The following is a 19,255-nucleotide window of genomic DNA, read 5'->3' on the forward strand; positions in this document are numbered from 1 at the left end:
GTGCGGCATTCCCGGGAGGGGAATCATCGGCCCGGAGGAGCCGCAGCTCCAGAGGCAGCAGGGAAAGGGATGACGGGGAGGAGACACCAGTCCTGGGGTCAGGGAGTGAGAATTCCCTGCTCCAGCCGCATTCCCAGGGCTCTGGATGGCTCTGGAAGGCTCTGGAAGTTGGCACTCCCAGGCACGAGCAGCAGCAGTGAGGAGGGAAGGCGGGAGGGAGGTTCTGCCCCCCCAGCCCTCTCCATCCCATCCCTCCATCCCGGCATCCCGAGGATGCTCCAGCTCTCCCAGAGCTCCCCGGACACACAAATCCCACCCCAGCCCCTGCCCTGCTCCCAGGACATTTCCTGGAGCTCTGCACGGCCTGGGAGCAGCTCCAGGGCTTGGATTTGCCTTCACATTTCAAGGTCCTGGGTAAAGTTGAACTTCCTGGCACTGGGAAAGCTCCTCCAGCCCCAAGAAAGCCCCTTCAGCCCCAGTAAAGCCCCTTCAGCCCTAGAAAAGGTCCTCCAGCCCTGGCAAAGCTTCTCCAGCCCTGAGAAAGCTCCTCCAGCCCTGAGAAAGCTCCTCCAGCCCTGGGAAAGCTCTTCCAGCCCTGGAAAAGCTCTTCCAGCCCTGGGAAAGCTCCTCCAGCCCTGGGAACTCTCCTCCAGCCCTGGGAAAGCTCCTCTGGCTCTGGGAAAGTTCTTGCAACCCAACAAAAAGTGTTTTCCACCAGGAATCCTGCCCTCTCCGACCTGCAAGCACACAGAGGGAGGGAGGGAATCCGAGCTACACCTCTGCTAATGAACCACCCAAAACCTGTCGAGAGGCAGTAAAAGGGAACAGCAGAGGAGGCAGTTCGGCCTCGTTATGCAACAGCCTCGTTATCTAACGACCACGGACACCCTATAGGGGCTCTTTGTTTGCAGAGGGCAAGGGAGAGAAATGCCACCAGCAGCTGAGTCACCGGTTCACCGAGAGGCTCCGAGGACGTTCTCAGGTGGAAACTTTTCCAGTTTCACCTGCTAATTTGGGAGGACCGGCCGATTGCCCGGCTCCGCCCCCCGCCCTGTAACCCGGCTCCTGCCGCCCTTGCATATATAGAAAGGTATGGCCCCGCTCCCGGCGCTGGAGACGGAGCCCGGAGCCGCAGCAACCCTGAGCCCGCTGCGCTCCCACCATGAGGAAGGAGGTCCTCACCCTGGCCTTCGCCCGCGCCGTCTTCGTGGAGTTCCTCTCCACGCTCATCTTCGTCTTCATCGGGCTGGGCTCGGCGCTCAAGTGGCCCTCGGCACTGCCCTCCATCCTGCAGATCGCGCTGGCCTTCGGCCTCGCCATCGGCTCCCTGGTGCAGGCCTTCGGCCACATCAGCGGCGCCCACATCAACCCGGCCGTCACCATCGCCTTCCTCGTGGGCAACCAGATCTCCTTCCCGCGCGCCCTCCTCTACGTGCTGGCCCAGCTGGTCGGGGCCATCGCCGGCGCCGGGATCCTCTACGGCGTCACCCCGGCCAACACCCGCGGCAACCTGGCCGTCAACGCCGTGAGTGCCCGCCCGTGCTCCTCATCCTCCTCCTCCGCCCTCCCTCCTCCTCCTCCCGAGCCCTTGGTGGCCCCGGGAGTGGCTCCGGGGGGTTGGTTTTCCCTTGGTGGGTCGAGGGTCCTGGGTGAGTTGAGGGCACCGGGAGCTCCTCTGGATCTGGGAAAGCTCCTCTGGCTTTGGGAGCTCCTCCAGCCCCAGGAAAGCTCCTCTGTCTCTGGGAAAGCTCCTCTGGCTTTGGGAGCTCCTCCAGCCCCAGGAAAGCTCCTCTGTCTCTGGGAAAGCTCCTCTGGCTTTGGGAGCTCCTCCAGCCCCAGGAAAGCTCCTCCAGCTTTGGGAGCTCCTCTGGCTTTGGGAAAGCTCCTCTGGCTTTGGGAGCTCCTCCTGTCCTGGGAAAGCTCTTCCAGCCACAGGAAAACTCTTCCAGATGTGGGAGCTCCTCCAGCCCCAGGAAAGCTTCTCCAGCTCTGAGAAAGCTCCTCCATCCCCAGGAAAGCTCCTCCATTCCAGGAAAGCTCCTCCAGCCCCAGGAGAGGAGCCCAATCCATGGGGAGCCGGGCTGGGGAAGAAGGGCAGTGCCATCCCAGCAGGGCAGTGCCATCCCAGCAGGGCAGTGCAATCACAGCTTCGGGGAGCAGGGCAGTGCCATCCCAGCAGGGCAGTGCCATCCCAGCTTTGGGGAGCAGGGCAGTGCCATCCCAGCAGGGCAGTGCCATCCCAGCTTTATGGAGCAAGATGGGGAAGCAGGGCAGTGCCATCCCAGCTGTGGGGAGCAGGGCAGTGCCGTGACAGCTTTATGGAGCAGGATGGGGGAGCAGGGCAGTGCCATCCCAGCTCTATGGCCGGGTTTGGGAAGCAGGGCAGTGCCATCCCAGCAGGGCAGTGCCATCCCAGCTGTGGGGAGCAGAGTAGTGCCATGACAGCTCTGTGGCCAGCCGTGGGGAGCAGGGCAGTGCCATCCCAGCCGTGGGGAGCAGGGCAGTGCCAGGACAGCAGAGCAGTGCCATCCCAGCTTTGGGGAGCAGGGCAGTGCCATCCCAGCAGGGCAGTGCCATCCCAGCTTTATGGAGCAGGATGGGGGAGCAGGGCAGTGCCATCCCAGCCGTGGGGAGCAGGGCAGTGCCAGGACAGCAGGGCAGTGCCATCCCAGCTTTATGGAGCAGGATGGGGGAGCAGGGCAGTGCCATCCCAGCTGTGGGGAGCAGGGCAGTGCCGTGACAGCTCTGTGGCCAGCCGTGGGGAGCAGGGCAGTGCCATCCCAGCCGTGGGGAGCAGGGCAGTGCCGTGACAGCTTTATGGAGCGGGCGATGAGTGGATGTTTCTGCGCCTCCTTTAACAAGCGCTTCCTCGGCCCCGAGGGCCCGCGTGAGTCACCGCCCGCATTGAGACGTTCGGGAGCGCAGCCTCCCCTTCCCGGGGATTAGCGCCGGGATCGGAGCCGTGCCAGGGCGGGGGGGGAGGGAGGGAGCAGAGCCCAGTCCGACCAGTATGAGCAGGGGGAGCCCAGTCCCACCGGGGGAGCTGGGAACGGAGAGGAGGGAGGGAACTGGGGGAGAAGGATGAGCGGGAGGGTGTCGAGAGGGGAGGAGGGGAGGCAGCAGGACCCCCTGGCAGGAGCAGGGCTGAGGAACAGCTCTCCAGCCGCCCCGGGCAGCGCTGGGAAAACACCCGGAACGGGAGCGGGGGAGCTGCCGCTCCAACCCCGGCCGGGTCCGGAGCCCAGGGAGCGGCACGGGCACGGGGCCGAGGGAGGAGGCACCTCCTGGCATCGTGTGCCACGTGTGCCACCCCCTGGCACCGTGTGCCACCCCCTGGCATCGTGTGCCACGTGTGCCACGTGCTCCGTGTCCCGGACCGGTCAGATGGGGCCGAAAACCCAGCAGGGATGGGTTGGGTCCCTTTGTCCTTCCCGTGGCAGTCCCAGGGGTTTGTGCAGAGGCACCGGGGCAAAAACAGCCCCTGGGACCCCCGTGACCTTCATCCCAGCCCTCATCCTCCATCCCAGCCCTCTCCCTCCATCCCAGCCCTCTCCCTCCACCCCAACCCTCTCCCTCCCTCCCTCCCACAGCGGCTGCTCCTCATCCTCCGGGGAAGGAGCTCCACAAACCAGGAGGGGGGGAGAAGTCGGGACTCGACAACTTGCGAGGATCAAAGGGGGAGGAAATGCGGGAAAAAGGGATTTGGTGGGAACGCGGACACAAGGAAAGGGAGGGAGATGTGGAGAGCCCAGGGCTCGGGGGAGAGCGGGATTTTGGGGCCTTACAGAGGGAGAAGGATCATTCCCTTCCTTCCAGATGAGCCGTGACCCCGAGCGGGGCCGGGGGTGGGCACGGGGGACCCTGGGGGGGCTTCTCATCCAACATCCCCCTCCAGCCGAGTGCCCGGGAGACCCGGGCAGGGATTATCTCGCCTCGTTATCTCGTTCTCCCATTATCCCGCGGTCTCCTCGGCAGCTCAACAACAACACGACGCCGGGGCAGGCGCTGGTGGTGGAGATGATCCTGACCTTCCAGCTCGCCGCCTGCATCTTCGCCTCCACCGACAACCGGCGCGGCGGCGGCGGCTCCCCCGCGCTCTCCATCGGCCTCTCCGTCACCGTGGGGCACCTCGTGGGGGTCCGTGTGCGGGCAGCGGGGGCCTGACGGCACGGGGGGGCCCCAAAATACCCCACCGTCCACCCTGGGGGGGAAACGGGAATCCTGGGGGGGATAAAGGGGCTAAGGAGTTAGAGGGGGGGAGCAGGGGGTGGTTTGGGGGGGAAACAGGAATCCTGGGGAGGAAAAAGGGGCTCCAGTGATGGAGTGGGGGGAGCGGGGAGGGTTTGGGGGGAAAAACAGGAACCCTGGGAAGGATAAAGGGGCTCCAGTGGATGATAAAGGGGCTCAAGAGTTAGAGAGGGGGGAGCAGGAGGGGGTTTGGGGGGGAAAACAGGAGTCCTGGGCAGGATAAAGGGGCTCCAGTAGGTGATAAAGGGGCTCCAGTGATGGAGGGGGGAAGCAGGAGGGGGTTTGGGATGGGAAAACAGGAATCCTGAGGAGGAAAAAGGGACTCCAGAGATAAAGAGGGGGGAGCAAGGAGTGGTTTCGGGGGGAAAACAGGAATCCAGGGGAGGATAAAGGGGCTCCAGTAGATGATAAAGGGGCTCAAGAGTTAGAGGGGGGAGCAGAGGGTGGCTGGGGGGGGAAAACAGGAGTCCTGGGCAGGATAAAGGGACTCCAGTGGATGATAAAGGGGCTCCAGTGATGGAGTGGGGGGAGCAGGAGGTTTTTTGGGATGGGGAAACAGGAATCCTGGGCAGGATAAAGGGGCTCCATGGAGTGGGGGACAAGAGAGGGTTTGGGATGGGAAAACAGGAATCCTGGGGAGGAAAAAGGGGCTCCAATGGGAGAGACAACCCGAGGCTGTTCCTGGCTGGGCTGGGGGGGGGTCAGAGGCAGCCCCGGGGGCCGTTCCAGCCCCTGATCCTGAAGGCTTGGCTGTGGTTGCACCTCAGTGGTGTTTTGGCCCCCCCAGATTTACTTCACCGGCTGCTCCATGAACCCCGCCCGCTCCTTCGGCCCCGCCGTGGTCACCAGGAGGTTCAGCCCCGCACACTGGGTGAGTTCGGGGGGCAGGGGGGGCACAGAGCGCGAAAAAGGGGTAACACGGGGCAAAAAAGGGATCAAACGGGGCGAAAAAGGGATCAAACGGTAAAAAAGGGAGCAAACAGGGCAAAAAAGGGATCAGATGGGGCAAAAAAGGGATCAAACAGTAAAAAAGGGATAAAACGGGACAAAAAAGGGCTCAAACAGGGCTGGAGAAGGAGGCAGGCGGTGCCCCAGAGGCGTCGGGAACAATTGTCCCCGTGGCCCGGAGGGGGACAGGGATTAACGGAGGGGGACAGGGATTAACATCCCATGGAATCCTGGAATGGGTTGGGATGGAGGAACCTTAAAATATTCCAGGGTGTCCAACCCCCCCGGCTCGGGCAGCTTTCAAAAGGTGGAAAGCAGGAAAATCAGAAGCCGTAAAATCAGGGATGATTTTCGAGTCCAATAAAATGTTTCTGTTTGATGTCGGGGGGGTTTATCTTTGCTGAAAAAGAAATCTTTATAAAAAGACTGTTTTCAAGTGAGAATGAATAGTCATTTTTTATCTTAAAAAATATTTTAACTTTATAATAATATAATAATATTATGTATAATATTGTAATTTATATATTTTATATATTATATAATATATATTTTATATATATAATATATTATGTATTATATGTTATTATATATTATATATTATTATATATAATATATAATATTATAATTTTAAAATATTTTATATTATAACATATATTATATATATAAGATGTTATATATTATATGCATTTTTAGATATAATACATAATATTATAATATATATTTTATATATTATAATATATGATATATACTTTATATATTATGAGATATATATTATAATATATAATATATATAATAATATAATTTTATCTTTATAAAAAATATTTTTATCTTTATAAAGGATGACTCTTGAGATGCTGTGTCAGTTTGAACAGAGCAAAACAAAATTCCTTTGGGGATTCCCGAATTTTAAATGGATGCCTTTGCTTAAACGCTGCATCCTCCTGACATCAAACTGATTTTTACTGTTCAGACGTCACTGAAATTTTTCTTCCTCTCCAAAACAAGTTTTGAGTGATTGTTCCCGGCTGGGAATTGGGAACTTCGGTGGTTCTCAGGAAGGTGTCCCACGGGCAGGGACATCTCCCACCATCCCAGGGGATCCAACCCAACCTTGGACACTCCCAGGGATCCAGGGGCAGCCACAGCTCCTCTGGGAAATCCATTCCAGGGCCTCCCCACCCTCCCAGCCAGGAATTCCTTCCCAATATCCCCCCTAAATTCCCCCTTTCCCAGTGGGAAGCCATTCCCTGTGTCTGTCCCTCCAGCCCTTGTCCCCAGTCCCTCTCCAGCTCTCCTGGAGCCCCTTCAGGCCCTGGAAGTGGCTCCAAGCTCTCCCTGGATCCTTCCCTTCTCCAGGCTCACACACACTCATCCCATCCCATCCCATCCCATCCCATCCCATCCCATCCCATCCCATCCCATCCCATCCCATCCCATCCCATCCCATCCCATCCCATCCCATCCCATCCCCTCCCCTCCCCTCCCCTCCCCTCCCATCCCATCCCATCCCATCCCATCCCATCCCATCCCATCCCATCCCATCCCATCCCATCCCATCCCCCTTCCCATGGGCAGGGACACCTCCCACCATCCCAGGCTGCTCCAAGCGCTGCCCAACCTGCCCTTGGACACTCCCAGGGGTGGGAATGGTCCCTGCTGCTCCCTGAGCACCCTCAGAGGGGTGTAAAACCAGCCTGGGCTCTCCTCTCAGACCCAGCCTTGCAGAGCAGGGCTGGGCCTCGGCAAGCCCGGCCTGGGGGGATTCCAGCCCAGGAATCCCCGGGATGGGGGTTTGTCCCTCCGGGATGGGGGTTTGTCCCTCCTGGGATGGGGGTTTGTCCCTCCTGGGATGGGGGTTTGTCCCTCCCCGCAGGGCGGGAGGGGAGGAGCAGGGAGGGGGATGGTGCAAAGGCTGGACCCGGGGCACCGACCTCCCAGACCTGCTCTGACCTCTCCCTGTTGCTCTCCCAGACCTGCTCCAACCTGTCCCTGCTGCTCTCCCAGACCTTTCTCATCCTGTCCCTGCTGTTCTCCCAGACCTTTCTCATCCTGTCCCTGCTGCTCTCCCAGTCCTTTCTCATCCTGGCCTCTTCTGCTCTCCCAGACCTGCTCTAACCTGTCCTTGCTGCTCTCCCAGACCTTTCTCATCCTGTCCTTGCTGCTCTCCCAGACCTTTCTCACCCTGGCCTTCTCTGCCCTCAAGACCTGCTCTCATCTCTCCTGCTGCTCTCCCAGACCTGCTCTCACCTGTCCCTGTTGCTCTCCAAAATCTTCTCTCACCCCCTCCTGGTTCCTCTCCCAGACCTGCTCTAACCCGTCTCTGCTGCTCTCCCAGACCTGCTCTCACCTGTTCTTGCTGCTCTTCAAAATCTTCTCTCAACGTGCCCTGGTTCCTCTTACATCTCTCCTGTTCCTCTCCCATCCCACCTCACCTGTCCCAGTCCCATCCCATCCATCCTGTTCCATTCCCATCCCATCTCCCCTCTCCCGGTTCCATCTCTCCTGGTTCCTCTCCCATTCCTATCTCCCCTGTCCCAGTTCCATTCCCATTCCCATCTCACCTGTCCCAGTTCCATCTCTCCCAGTTCCATTCCCATTCCCATCTCCCCTGTCCCGGTTCCACTCCCATTCCCATCTCCCCTGTCCTGGTTCCATTCCCATCCCATCCCATCTTCCCCGGTTCCATTCTCATTCCCATCTCCCCTGTCCTGGATCCATTCCCATCTCCCTTGTCCTATTCCCATCCCCATCTCCCCCAGTTCCATGCCCATCCCATCTGACCCGTGCCGGTTCCTCTCCCATCTCTCCTGTTCCATTCCCATTTCTGTCTCCCCCATTTCATTCCCATCCCATCTCCCCTGTCCTGGATCCATTCCCATTCCCATCTCCCCATTCCCATTCCCATTCCCATCCCGTCTCCCCTGGTTCCATCCCCATTCCCATCCCGTCATCCCTGTTCCATGCCCATTCCCATCCCATCTCCCCCAGTTCCATGCCCATTCCCGTCTCCCCTGTCCCATTCCCATCCCATCTCCCCCGGTTCCATCCCCATTCCCATCCCGTCTCCCCCGGTTCCATGCCCATTCCCGTCTCCCCTGTCCCATTCCCATCCCGTCTCCCCCGGTTCCATCCCCATTCCCATCCCGTCTCCCCCGGTTCCATGCCCATTCCCGTCTCCCCTGTCCCATTCCCATCCCGTCTCCCCCGGTTCCATCCCCATTCCCATCCCGTCTCCCCCGGTTCCCTGCCCATTCCCGTCTCACCGGTGCCGGTTCCCGCAGGTGTTCTGGGTGGGCCCGATCCTGGGGGCCTGCCTGGCGTCGCTGCTGTACTTCTACGTGCTGGTTCCGTACTGCATGGCCCTGTCCGACCGCCTGGCCATCCTGCGGGGCACCTACGAGCCCGAGGACGACTGGGAGGAGCAGCGCGAGGAGCGCAAGAAATCCATGGAGCTCACCCCACCTTAGGGAATTCCGGGGGGGCCCGGGGGGGGCTCGGCAGTGCCGGCTGAGGGCTGGAAACCCCCTCTGAGCTCGTCCAGCCCCAGGGACCCGGGCCCGGGGGGGGGCTCGGCAGTGCCGGCTGAGGGCTGGAAAACCCCTCTGAGCTCGTCCATCCCCACCCGCCACATCCCCGGCTTTTATCCACCACTTCCCGGGAGCCACAGCCGCGGCAGAACCTTAAACCCGCGTCTCCTTAAGCCCAAGGCCGGGCCTAAGGCAGGCGGGGGTGTGTAAATACCCCCCCTTCCCTCATGAGTGTGAGCGTAGACCCCCCTCCAGCCCCTCCAGCAGAGCCCAGCACCGGCCCCCGAGCCCGGGGCAGCCCCTAAGCCGGGTTTAACCCCCCCTCAGCCGGGTTTAACCCCTCCTCAGCCGGGTTTAACCCCCCCTCAGCCGGGTTTAACCCCCCCTTGGCTCCACAGACCCCCCTCCAGCCCCTCCAGCAGAGCCCAGCACCGGCCCCCGAGCCCTGGGCAGCCCCTCAGCCGGGCTCACCCCCCTCCTCAGCCGGGTTTAACCCCCCCTCGGCTCCATCCCGCCCTCCCCGGGGCTGAGGCCGCTCCTTTGGTCTCTGCCCGGGTCTCAGCGCCGGCCCCGGGGGTGGGAACACCTTTTTTGGGGTCCCCCAAAGGGCGGGTGGGCTCAGCGACCTCCCCGGACCCCCCCACTCGTAGCTGCTCTTTCCCCCCTTTCCTGGTGCCGGGGTCTGTCCTATTTATTCGGGTTTTTTGTTTGGATCCCGCGCTGAGACCTTTGTAAATAAATAGAGTTCGTTATTTATTGCCAGTAAAGGAGGTTTTAAAAGAAAAAAAACAACCATTCATGGGGTTGTGAAAGCGCTTGGGGGGGCGAATTTTGGGAGGGAAAGTGGGATAAGCTGAGTGCAAACTCTCATCCCAAAGGGCCGGGGCGAGGGCTCAGAGCCCAAATCCTGTGGCCCCTGGGGCTTGGGAGGGGGAAAACGGGAATACTGGGGAGGATAAAGGGGCTCCAGTGATGGAGTGGGGGAGCAGAGAGGGTTTGGGAGGGGAAAACGGGAATCTTGGGAAGGATGAAGGGGCTCCAATGAAGGATAAAGGGGCTCCAAGATAGAGAGGGAGGAGCAGGGAGTGGTTTGGGAGGGAAAACAGGAATCCTGGGAAGGATAAAGGGGCTCCAGTGGGTGATAAAGGGGGTCAAGAGTTAGAGGGGGGGAACAGGAGGTGGTTTGGAGGGGAAAACAGGAATCCTGGGGAGGATAAAAACTCCTACAGCCCCCAAAATTGCCTCTTCAATAAATTCCAACTCAACTTTAAGAAGCCCCAACTCAACTTCAACACCTCCCAACTCCACTTTAACAATTCCCAATTCCCACAGCCCCCCCCCAAACGCCTCTTTAATAATTCCGGACTCCACTTCGATCATTCCCAACTCCTGCAGCCCCCAAACGTCTCTTCAATAATTCCAACTCACCTTTAATCACCCCCAACTCATTAAAGTTGAGCTGGGACTCGTTAAAGTCAGGTCCCAACTCCTGCAGCCCCAAAAATGCCTCTTTAATAAACCTGAACTCAGCTTTGATAATTCCCAACTCCTGCAGCCCCAAAAAACTCCTTTTTTAATAAATCCCAACTCAACTTCTATGATTCTCAATTCCTCCAGCCCCCAAAACCCCTCCTTTTTTAGTAAATCCCAACTCAATTTTATTTATTCCCAACTCCTCTAGACTCCCCCAAAAACTCCTTTTTAGTAAATCCCAACTCAATTTTGATAATTCCCAACTCCTCCAGACCCCTAAAAACTCCTTTTTTAGTAAATCCCAATTCAATTTTATTAATTCCCAATTCCTGCAGCCCCAAAAATGCCTCTTTAATAAATCTGAACTCAACTTTAATAAATCCCAACTCAATTTTATTAATTCCCAATTCCTGCAGCCCCAAAAATGCCTCTTTACTGAATCTGAACTCCACTTTAATAGTTCCCAACTCAATTTTGATAATTCCCAACTCCTCCAGCCCCCCAAAAACTCCTTTTTTAATAAATCCCAATTCAATTTTATTAATTCCCACCTCCATCCCTTGAAATCCCGGGAATTTGGGGGTCCCGGGCAGCTGCCCCAGAGTGGGAGCAGGAGGGGTCCCTGTGCCACCCCCTCCCCCCCCGGGACAGGGGGATTCCCTGGAATGTGGGAATTCCGGGCGGGATCGGGGCCGTTCCCGCTGCCCGGGCTCCTCTTTCCCTCCCCCTTCCCAGGATCCAGCGGCCGCTTCCCGGTTTCTCCCCGGCCCCGGACAAAGGGGCTTTGTTGGGAAAGGTCGGAGCCGGAGCCGGGAGCGTTTCCCAGGGAGTGACGAGGAGATTAAACCCGGTTTAGTTAAACCCGGTTTAGTTAAACCCGGCTTAGTTAAACCCGGCTTAGTTAAACCACAGCCCTGGGGTGGAGCCCTCCGAGCCAGCCCAGCTCCCACACCCGGGATTTGGGGCTGGTTTATCCCAACCAGGAGCTCCCCAAGCTGTCCTGGATCAGGATCTGGGGCTGGTTTATCCCAACCAGGAGCTCCCCAAGCTGGCCTAGATGAGGATTTGGGGCTGGTTTATCCCAACCAGGAGCTCCCCAAGCTGTCCTGGATCAGGATTTGGGGCTGGTTTATCCCAACCAGGAGCTCCCCAACTGTCCCAGCTCCCACAATCAGGATTTGGGGCTGGTTTATCCCAAACAGGAGCTCTCCAAGCTGTCCTGGATCAGGATCTGGGGCTGGTTTATCCCAACCAGAAGCTCCCCAACTGTCCCAGATGAGGATTTGGGGCTGGTTTATCCCAACCAGGAGCTCCCCAGGCAGCAGCAGCAGCAGGAGGAGGGAGGACGAGCCCTCGAGGACCTTTCCCAGCTGCTCCCGAGCTCTGGATCGGCTCCATCCCAGAGCAATCCCTGCAGAACCAGCCCCGAGCAGCGGCCAAAGCAAACAAACCCTGGCAGAGCCCTCCAGGATCCGGCTCCTCGTCCATCCTGTTCCAGGATTAATTCTGCCCCACGAGGAGCAGCTGCCACGGGACACAAAACCCTCTTGTGCAGCCCAGAATAAAAAAAATAAAAAGGGGGGGGGGGAATGAAAACAAACAAACTTCAAATGTCCTGCACAATCAGCCCTTTCTTTTTTAAATTATGTTTTGATTATTATTATTTTTTTATTTTTATTATTCTTTTATTATGGGTTTTAAAAATAATTTTTATTATTTTTAAGGTATTATTTTATTATTATTTTTATTGTTATTATTATTTTATTATGGTTTTTGAAATAATTTTTTGATTTTTTATTATTTTTATTTTTATTTTATTATTTTATTATTTTTTTCTTATGGGTTTTTAAAATAATTTTAAAATTATTTTTACTTTATTATTTTTATTACTATTTTTATCGTTATCATTATTTTATTATGGTTTCTGAAATAGTTTTAAAATTTTTTAAATTTTATTATTTTTATTATTATTTTATTATTTTATTATTATTTTCTTCTGAGTTTTTAAAATAATTTTTTAATTATTTTTTATGTTATTATTTTTATTATTATTTTATTTTATTATTATTCATTTATTATGGTTTTTTATAATTTTTTGATTTCTTATTTTATTGTTTTTATTATTTTTATTATGGCTTTTTAAAATAGTTTTATTCTTTTTCATTTTATTAATTTTTATTATAATATTTTGTTTTCATTATTCTTTTATTGCTCTTTTTAAAATAATTTTTGATTTTTTTACTTTATTTTTATTTTTTTGTTTGTTTTATGATTCTTTTATTGCGGTTTTTTAAATAAGTCTTGATTTTTTTAAATTTTTTTTAAAAAGCCACCAAGAAAAACAAGCAAAAAAAAAAAATTTTAAAAATCAATTCCTCTTCCCCGACGAGTCTTTCCACTTTCTCAGAGGGGATTTTTCCCTCGTTCCTTGTCCCGAGTTTATTCAGGGACAGCGCGTTGAGTTCCTGCCGAGCAATCAAAGGCAACGAGCCCTTTTCCCACTCTTTTTTCTTAAAAAATTCCTTATTTTTCCAGCTCCTTCTCCCTCGTTCCCTCCCCGGAGCCCCCACCTGAGCTCGGAGCCGGCGGGAATCGGGAAACCTTTTACGGCCTCCCGAGGTCACGGAGGGGGGGGCGGAAAACCCCCGGCGGGGGTTGTTTCCTTCTCTCTCGAGCACAAAAATCTCCGCGTTCGGCCAAGGAGGGAACAGTTAATCGGGGATAAAGCGATTTATCCGCCCCGCTGGGTGAGCAAACACACAGACACACGGACACACGGACACGCGGACACACCGACACACGGACACGCGGACACGCGGACACGCGGACACACCGACACACCGACACACGGACACACGGACACACGGACACGCGGACACACCGACACACGGACACACGGACACGCGGACACACGGACACACCGACACACCGACACACGGACACACGGACACGCGGACACACGGACACACGGACACACGGACACACGGACACACGGACATGCGGACACGCGGACACACGGACACACGGACATGCGGACACACCGACACACGGACACGCGGACACGCGGACACACCGACACGCGGACACGCGGACACGCGGACACACGGACACACCGACACACGGACACACGGACACGCGGACACACCGACACGCGGACACACGGACACACGGACACGTGGACACGCGGACACACCGACACACGGACACACACCCAGCCCCCGCTGACATCAGCCGAGGCTTTGCCAAGGATTTGGGCCCGCTCTCAGTGTCTTTTCCTTGGATTTGTGCCCGCTCTCCGGGGCTTTTCCTTGGATTCGCGCCCGCTCTCAGTGTCTTTTCCTTGGATTCGTGCCCGCTCTCGGTGTCTTTTCCTTGGATTCGCGCCAGGTTTTGGTTGGATTTTGAGCCGGAATACCCGCGGGTGAATCAAGCAGAGCTCAACTCTGCGAGGAAGGAGAGCCCGGGCCCGGGTTTACTCATCCCCCCCTGCCCCTCCCGGCCCTCGGATCCGCCCGGTTTTTCATGGAAACGCCTGGTTTTCCATGGAAAAGCCTGGGAAGAGACACCTCCGCGTGCCGGACCTTCGGCGGGGTGACGGGCGAGTGTCGATCCCGGCACAGGGAACGGGGAACAGGGAAGAGCCGCCCCCGGCCGGGCGCGATCCTGGAGGAGTTCAAATCCCACGGGATCCAAACCCACCAGGAATTAACCCCCGCCTGCCCGAGTCGGGCTTTGCTGTTTAGTCCCGGTTCCAGGCTCAAAATTAAGCCCAAAGTGGTCAAATGTGGAACCCAGGACTGGTGGGGGGGATGTTTCTGCCCGGGCGCGGGAGCTGCGGGAAGCAGAGCCCGGGGCTGGGTTTTACTCATCCCTCCTGCCCCTTCCAGCCCCCAAATCCGCGCAGTTTTCCATGGAAACGCCTGGGAAGAGACACCTCTGTGGCAGCGGCCGCCCCGAACCTCCCGGACTTTGTTAATCCCAGTGTCGATCCCAGCACAGGGAACAGGGAACAGGGAAGAGCCGCCCTCGGCCGGGCACGATCCTGGAGGAGCTCAAATCCCACGGGATCCAAACCCACCGGGAATTAACCCCCGCCTGCCTGAGTCAGGCTTTGCTGTTTAGGACCCGTTCCAGGCTCAAAATTAAACCCAAGTGGCCACAGGACCTGGGGGGGGGGGGATGTTTCTACCTGGGCACAGGAGTTGCAGGTCTGGAGGCAACTCCTGCCAGGACCGGGGGGGGGGGCTCAAATCCTCCTACCAGGACCTGGGGGGGGCTCAAATCCTCCTGCCAGGACCTGGGGGGGCTCAAATCCCCCTGTTCTGACCTGGGGGGGGGGGCTCAAATCCTCCTTTCCCAAACTAGGGGGGCTCAAATCCCCCTGTTCTGACCTGGGGGGCTCAAATCCTCCTACCAGGACCTGGAGGGGCTCAGATCCTCCTGCCAGGACCTGGAGGGGCTCAGATCCTCCCACCCAAGGCTGAGGCTGGTCTGGGTAAATTCTGCCCCAACTCCTCGCCCTGTGCTGGGCCCTGGGGAGGCCACACCCCGATTTCTGGGGTCAGGTTGGGGTCACTCAGGACAAGAAGGACATGGAGGGGCTGGAGCGTGTCCAGAGCTGGGGGAAGGGGTTGGAGCACCAGGAGAAGGAGCTGGAGAACTGAGGGAGCTGGGGGGGCTCAGCCTGGAGAAAAGGAGGCTCAAGAGGGACCTTCTGGCTCTGGAATTCCCTGGAAGGAGGTTGGAGCTGGGGGGGGTCGGGCTCTGCTCCCAGGGAACAAGGGACAGGAGGAGAGGGAACGGCCTCCAGCTGTGCCAGGGGAGGGTCAGGCTGGACACCAGCAGGAATTTTCTCATGAAAAGGGGGGGTCAGGCCTTGGAAGGGACTGCCCAGGGAGGTGGGGGAGTCCCCAGTACTGGAAGTGTCCAAAAAACACGGATGTGGCCCCTGGGGACAGGGCCGGTGGTGACCACAGAGGTGGGTTGATGATCTCGGAGGTTTCTCCCAACCTGAACCATTCCAGGGGAGCTTTAGTTGGACATTGGGGGAAATTCCCCAATATAGAGGGTTGTCCAGCCCTGGCACAGGTTTTCCAGGGCCATGGTGGTGTCCCCATCCCTGGAAGTGTCCAAAAAACGTGGATGTGGCCCTTGGGGACACAGTCGGTGATCAAGGATGTGGGTTGATGGTCTCGGAGGTTTCTCCCAACTTGAACATTCCCAAATTCAGGAAAAGGAGGCCTCAGACAACCCGAGGGAGCCACAAAACGCACTGACACAAACTCCCCGTGTCCGGGTGAAGGATCCAAAGGGTCCCGCGTCCCTCGTTCCCCGATCCCAAGGGGAGGGAAGAGCCGGAGCCACGGGAAGGCCACGGGCGGCTGAACAAACACGGGCGGCTTCGGCTGCGGCCGAGCGAGCGAATGTGGAGGCACAATTTGTCATCTAATTACCCCGCCACGCCCGGGATTAATTGGCCCATTGGAGAGCAGAGCGGGGGGTGATTTATGGCCCCATCGGGTTTCATCAGCCGCTGCCGCTGATTGATGCCGGGTTTAAAAGCCACCGCAAACAGCCAGAAAAAGAGCCCGAAGAGGGTTTATTTGTTTTTCCCCAGAGTTAAGAGTCGTTTAATCATCCCCGAGCCCGCCGAGGGCCACGAGGATCGAGAGGATGGAATTAAAACAGCCAAAAGAGCCCGAAGAGGGGTTTGTTGTTTTTTTTTCCCAGAGTTAAGAGCTGTTTAATCATCCCCGAGCCCGCCGAGGGCTGTGAGGATCGAGAAGGGGAAATTAAAACCTCTGCAGGCAGCCAAAAAAGAGCCCAAATAAGGGTTTGGGGTTTGTTTTCCCAGATTTAAGGGTCATTAAATCATCCCCGAGCCCGCCGAGGGCTGCCATGATTGAGAGGATGGAATTAAAACCTCTGCGAGCAGCCAAAAAAGAGCCCAAATAAGGGTTGGTTTGTTTGTTTTTTTCCCCAGAGTTAAGAGCTGTTCAGTCATCCCCAAGCCCACCGAGGGCCACGAGGATCGAGAGGGTGGAATCAAAACTTCCGGACTCCGCTGAGGATTTTTTGGCTCCCGCCCTGCGGGGATTTTTCTCACAAGGGGGTGAGGTTTCCGTGGAATTCTGAGCGGGAAAGAACAAAGAGAAGAAAAAGGGAGAAAGAGGAAATAAAGAGCCAAAGAAAGATCAAGAATGGGGGAAAAATACAGGTGATGTTTATCCGGCGCTTGGAGCCGAAAGGGTCGTTTAGAAATCAACCGTTCGCCCGAATAAACCATTAACCAAAGGGGTAATTAAAGGCCCATCCTGACCCCTGATTGGGGTAATTAAAGGCCCATCCTGACCCTAATCAGGGTTCGGCGGGTGACGGGGACGAAACCTGAGCCAAAGCACCCCAAACCAGCGCTCCCAGCGCTCCTCCCAGTGCTCCCAGTGCTCCCAGCGCTCCCAGTGCTCCCAGGGCCCTGAGCTGCGTCCCAGTACGAACCAGCAGTCCCGGTGCCCCGAGAGCCTGAGGGTGCTCAGAGCACCCAGGGGTGCCCCCAAAACCTCCTGAGAGCTCACAGGGGTGCCCCCAAACCCACCCGAGACCACCCAGAACCTGCTGCCCTCCAGGAATGGGGGACAGGGGGCAGGAGGGACCACCCAGGGGAGGAACAGGATGGACCACCAAGGGATCAGGGGGCAGGAGGGACCACCCAGGGGAGGAACAGGATGGACCACCAAGGGATCAGGGGGCAGGAGGGACCACCCAGGGGGGACAAGGAACAGGAGGGACCACCAAAGAGGGACAGGGGACAGGAGGGACCACCCAGGGGGGAACAGGGAGAAGGAGGGACCACCCGAGTGGGACAGGAGGGACCACCCAGGAATCAGGGGGCAGGAGGGACCACCCAGGGGGGACAGGGAACAGGAGGGACTACTCATGGAGGACAGGGGGCAGGAGGGACCACTCGTGGGGGACCAGGAGAAACAAACCAAGGGGGTCTGGGGAGCAGTAGGACCACCAAGGAGGGCCAGGGAACAGGAGGGACCACCAAGGGATCAGAGGGCATGAGAGACCACCAAAGAAGGAGAGGGAGAAGGAGGGACCACCAAAGAGGGACAGGAGGGCAGTAGGACCCCCCGGGGGACGGGGAGAAGGAGGGACCACCAAGGGGGGACAGAGAGAAGGAGGGAACACCCAGGGGGCACAGGGGAGAGAAGGGACCACCAAAGAAGGACAAGGAGAAGGAGGGACCACTCAGGGGGGGACAGGGAGAAGGAGGGACCACCAAAGAGGGACGGGGGGCAGTAGGACCACCCGGGGGGGGGACAGGGAGAAGGAGGGACCATGAAAGAGGGACAAGGAGAAGGAGGGACCACCAAGGGATCAGGGAATAGGAGGGACAAGCCAAGGAGGACCAGGAGAGAAGGAGGGACTACCCAGGGGGGACAGGGAGAGGAGGACCACCAAGGGGTACTAAGAGGAACAGGCCAAGGGGGCCTAGGGATCAGTAGGACCACCAAGGAATAAATTCATCATCAATCACCTCAAATGCGGACAAATAAATTCATAAATTCACCCAAAATGGGGATAAATAAGTTCATCGATTGGCCCCAAATGGGGACAAATAAATTCATAAATTCACTCAAATGGGGATAAATAAATTCATAAATTTGCCCTAAATAGGGATAAATAAATTCATAAATTTCACCCAAATGAGGATAAATAAATTCATCAATTGGCCTGAAATGGGGATAAATAAATTCATCAATTGGCCCAAAATGGGGATAAATAAATTCATAAATTGGCCCAAAATGGGGATAAATAAATTCATAAATTCACTGGAAATAGGGATCAACCACGGGGTAAAAACATCCTGAGCCGGATTTTGGGCAGGGCCACATGGCCTTGACCCCACAGCTTCACATTCTGTTCCCTACCTTAAAAAATAAAACAAAAACAAACTAAACCCACAAAGTGCGGAAAAAAGAGGCAGAGAAACAATCCCCGAGCGCTTTGGGAGCTGCCCAAAATACCTGGTGGGAACTCAGAGGAGGGGAAGGAGAAGAGCATCGTTCTGGAACGGCCCCTCCCTGCGCTCCTCGAACCCGACAGAGCAAAAACCAACCGAAAAAAAAAACACAAAGAAAAAAGCCCCGAAAAAAAAGTCCCGCGGCCGAATCCTCATCCTCGGCGATGCCCCCGGGGGGGGGAGGAGGATCCAGCGGGAAGCAGCGACCCGAGAAGGCCCTTCCCTTCCCTTCCCTTCCCTTCCCTTCCCTTCCCTTCCCTTCCCTTCCCTTCCCTTCCCTTCCCTTCCCTTCCCTTCCTTCCCTTCCCTTCCCTTCCCTTCCCTTCCCTTCCCTTCCCTTCCCTTCCCTTCCCTTCCCTTCCCTTCCCTTCCCTTCCCTTCCCTTCCCTTCCCTTCCCTTCCCTTCCCTTCCTTCCCTTCCCTTCCCTTCCCTTCCCTCCTTCCCTTCCCTTCCCTTCCCTTCCCTTCCCTTCCCTTCCTTCCCTTCCCTTCCCTTCCCTTCCCTTCCCTTCCCTTCCCTTCCCAAACCTTCCCTTCCCAAACCTTCCCTTCCCAAACCTTCCCAAACCTTCCCAAACCTTCCCAAACCTTCCCAAACCTTCCCTTCCCTTCCCTTCCCTTCCCAAACCTTCCCAAACCTTCCCAAACCTTCCCTTCCCTTCCCAAACCTTCCCTTCCCAAACCTTCCCTTCCCTTCCCTTCCAAACCTTCCCTTCCCAAACCTTCCCTTCCCAAACCTTCCCTTCCCAAACCTTCCCTTCCCAAACCTTCCCTTCCCAAACCTTCCCTTCCCAAACCTTCCCTTCCCAAACCTTCCCTTCCCTTCCCTCCCTTCCCTTCCCTTCCCTTCCCTTCCCTTCCCTTCCCTTCCCTTCCCTTCCCTTCCCTTCCCTTCCCTTCCCAAACCTTCCCAAACCTTCCCAAACCTTCCCCAAACCTTCCCAAACCTTCCCAAACCTTCCCCTTCCCTTCCCAAACCTTCCCTTCCCTTCCCTTCCCAAACCTTCCCCTTCCCCAAACCTTCCCTTCCCAA

General features: G+C 56.4%; 1 protein-coding gene across 1 annotated transcript; it reads left to right on the plus strand.

Moving 5' to 3' along the window:
* Window positions 1-823: 823 nt before the first annotated feature.
* On the plus strand, window positions 824-9,048 carry AQP5 (aquaporin 5). Its single transcript, XM_064643428.1, has 4 exons — window positions 824-1,525; window positions 3,976-4,137; window positions 5,036-5,119; window positions 8,478-9,048. The coding sequence occupies exons 1-4, from the start codon at window positions 1,163-1,165 to the stop codon at window positions 8,661-8,663; spliced, it is 795 nt and encodes a 264-aa protein (XP_064499498.1). The 5' UTR covers window positions 824-1,162; the 3' UTR covers window positions 8,664-9,048.
* Window positions 9,049-19,255: the final 10,207 nt, after the last annotated feature.

Source organism: Pseudopipra pipra, unplaced genomic scaffold (genome assembly GCF_036250125.1).
Source record: "Pseudopipra pipra isolate bDixPip1 unplaced genomic scaffold, bDixPip1.hap1 HAP1_SCAFFOLD_174, whole genome shotgun sequence".
In the NCBI taxonomy this organism is placed as follows: domain Eukaryota; kingdom Metazoa; phylum Chordata; class Aves; order Passeriformes; family Pipridae; genus Pseudopipra; species Pseudopipra pipra.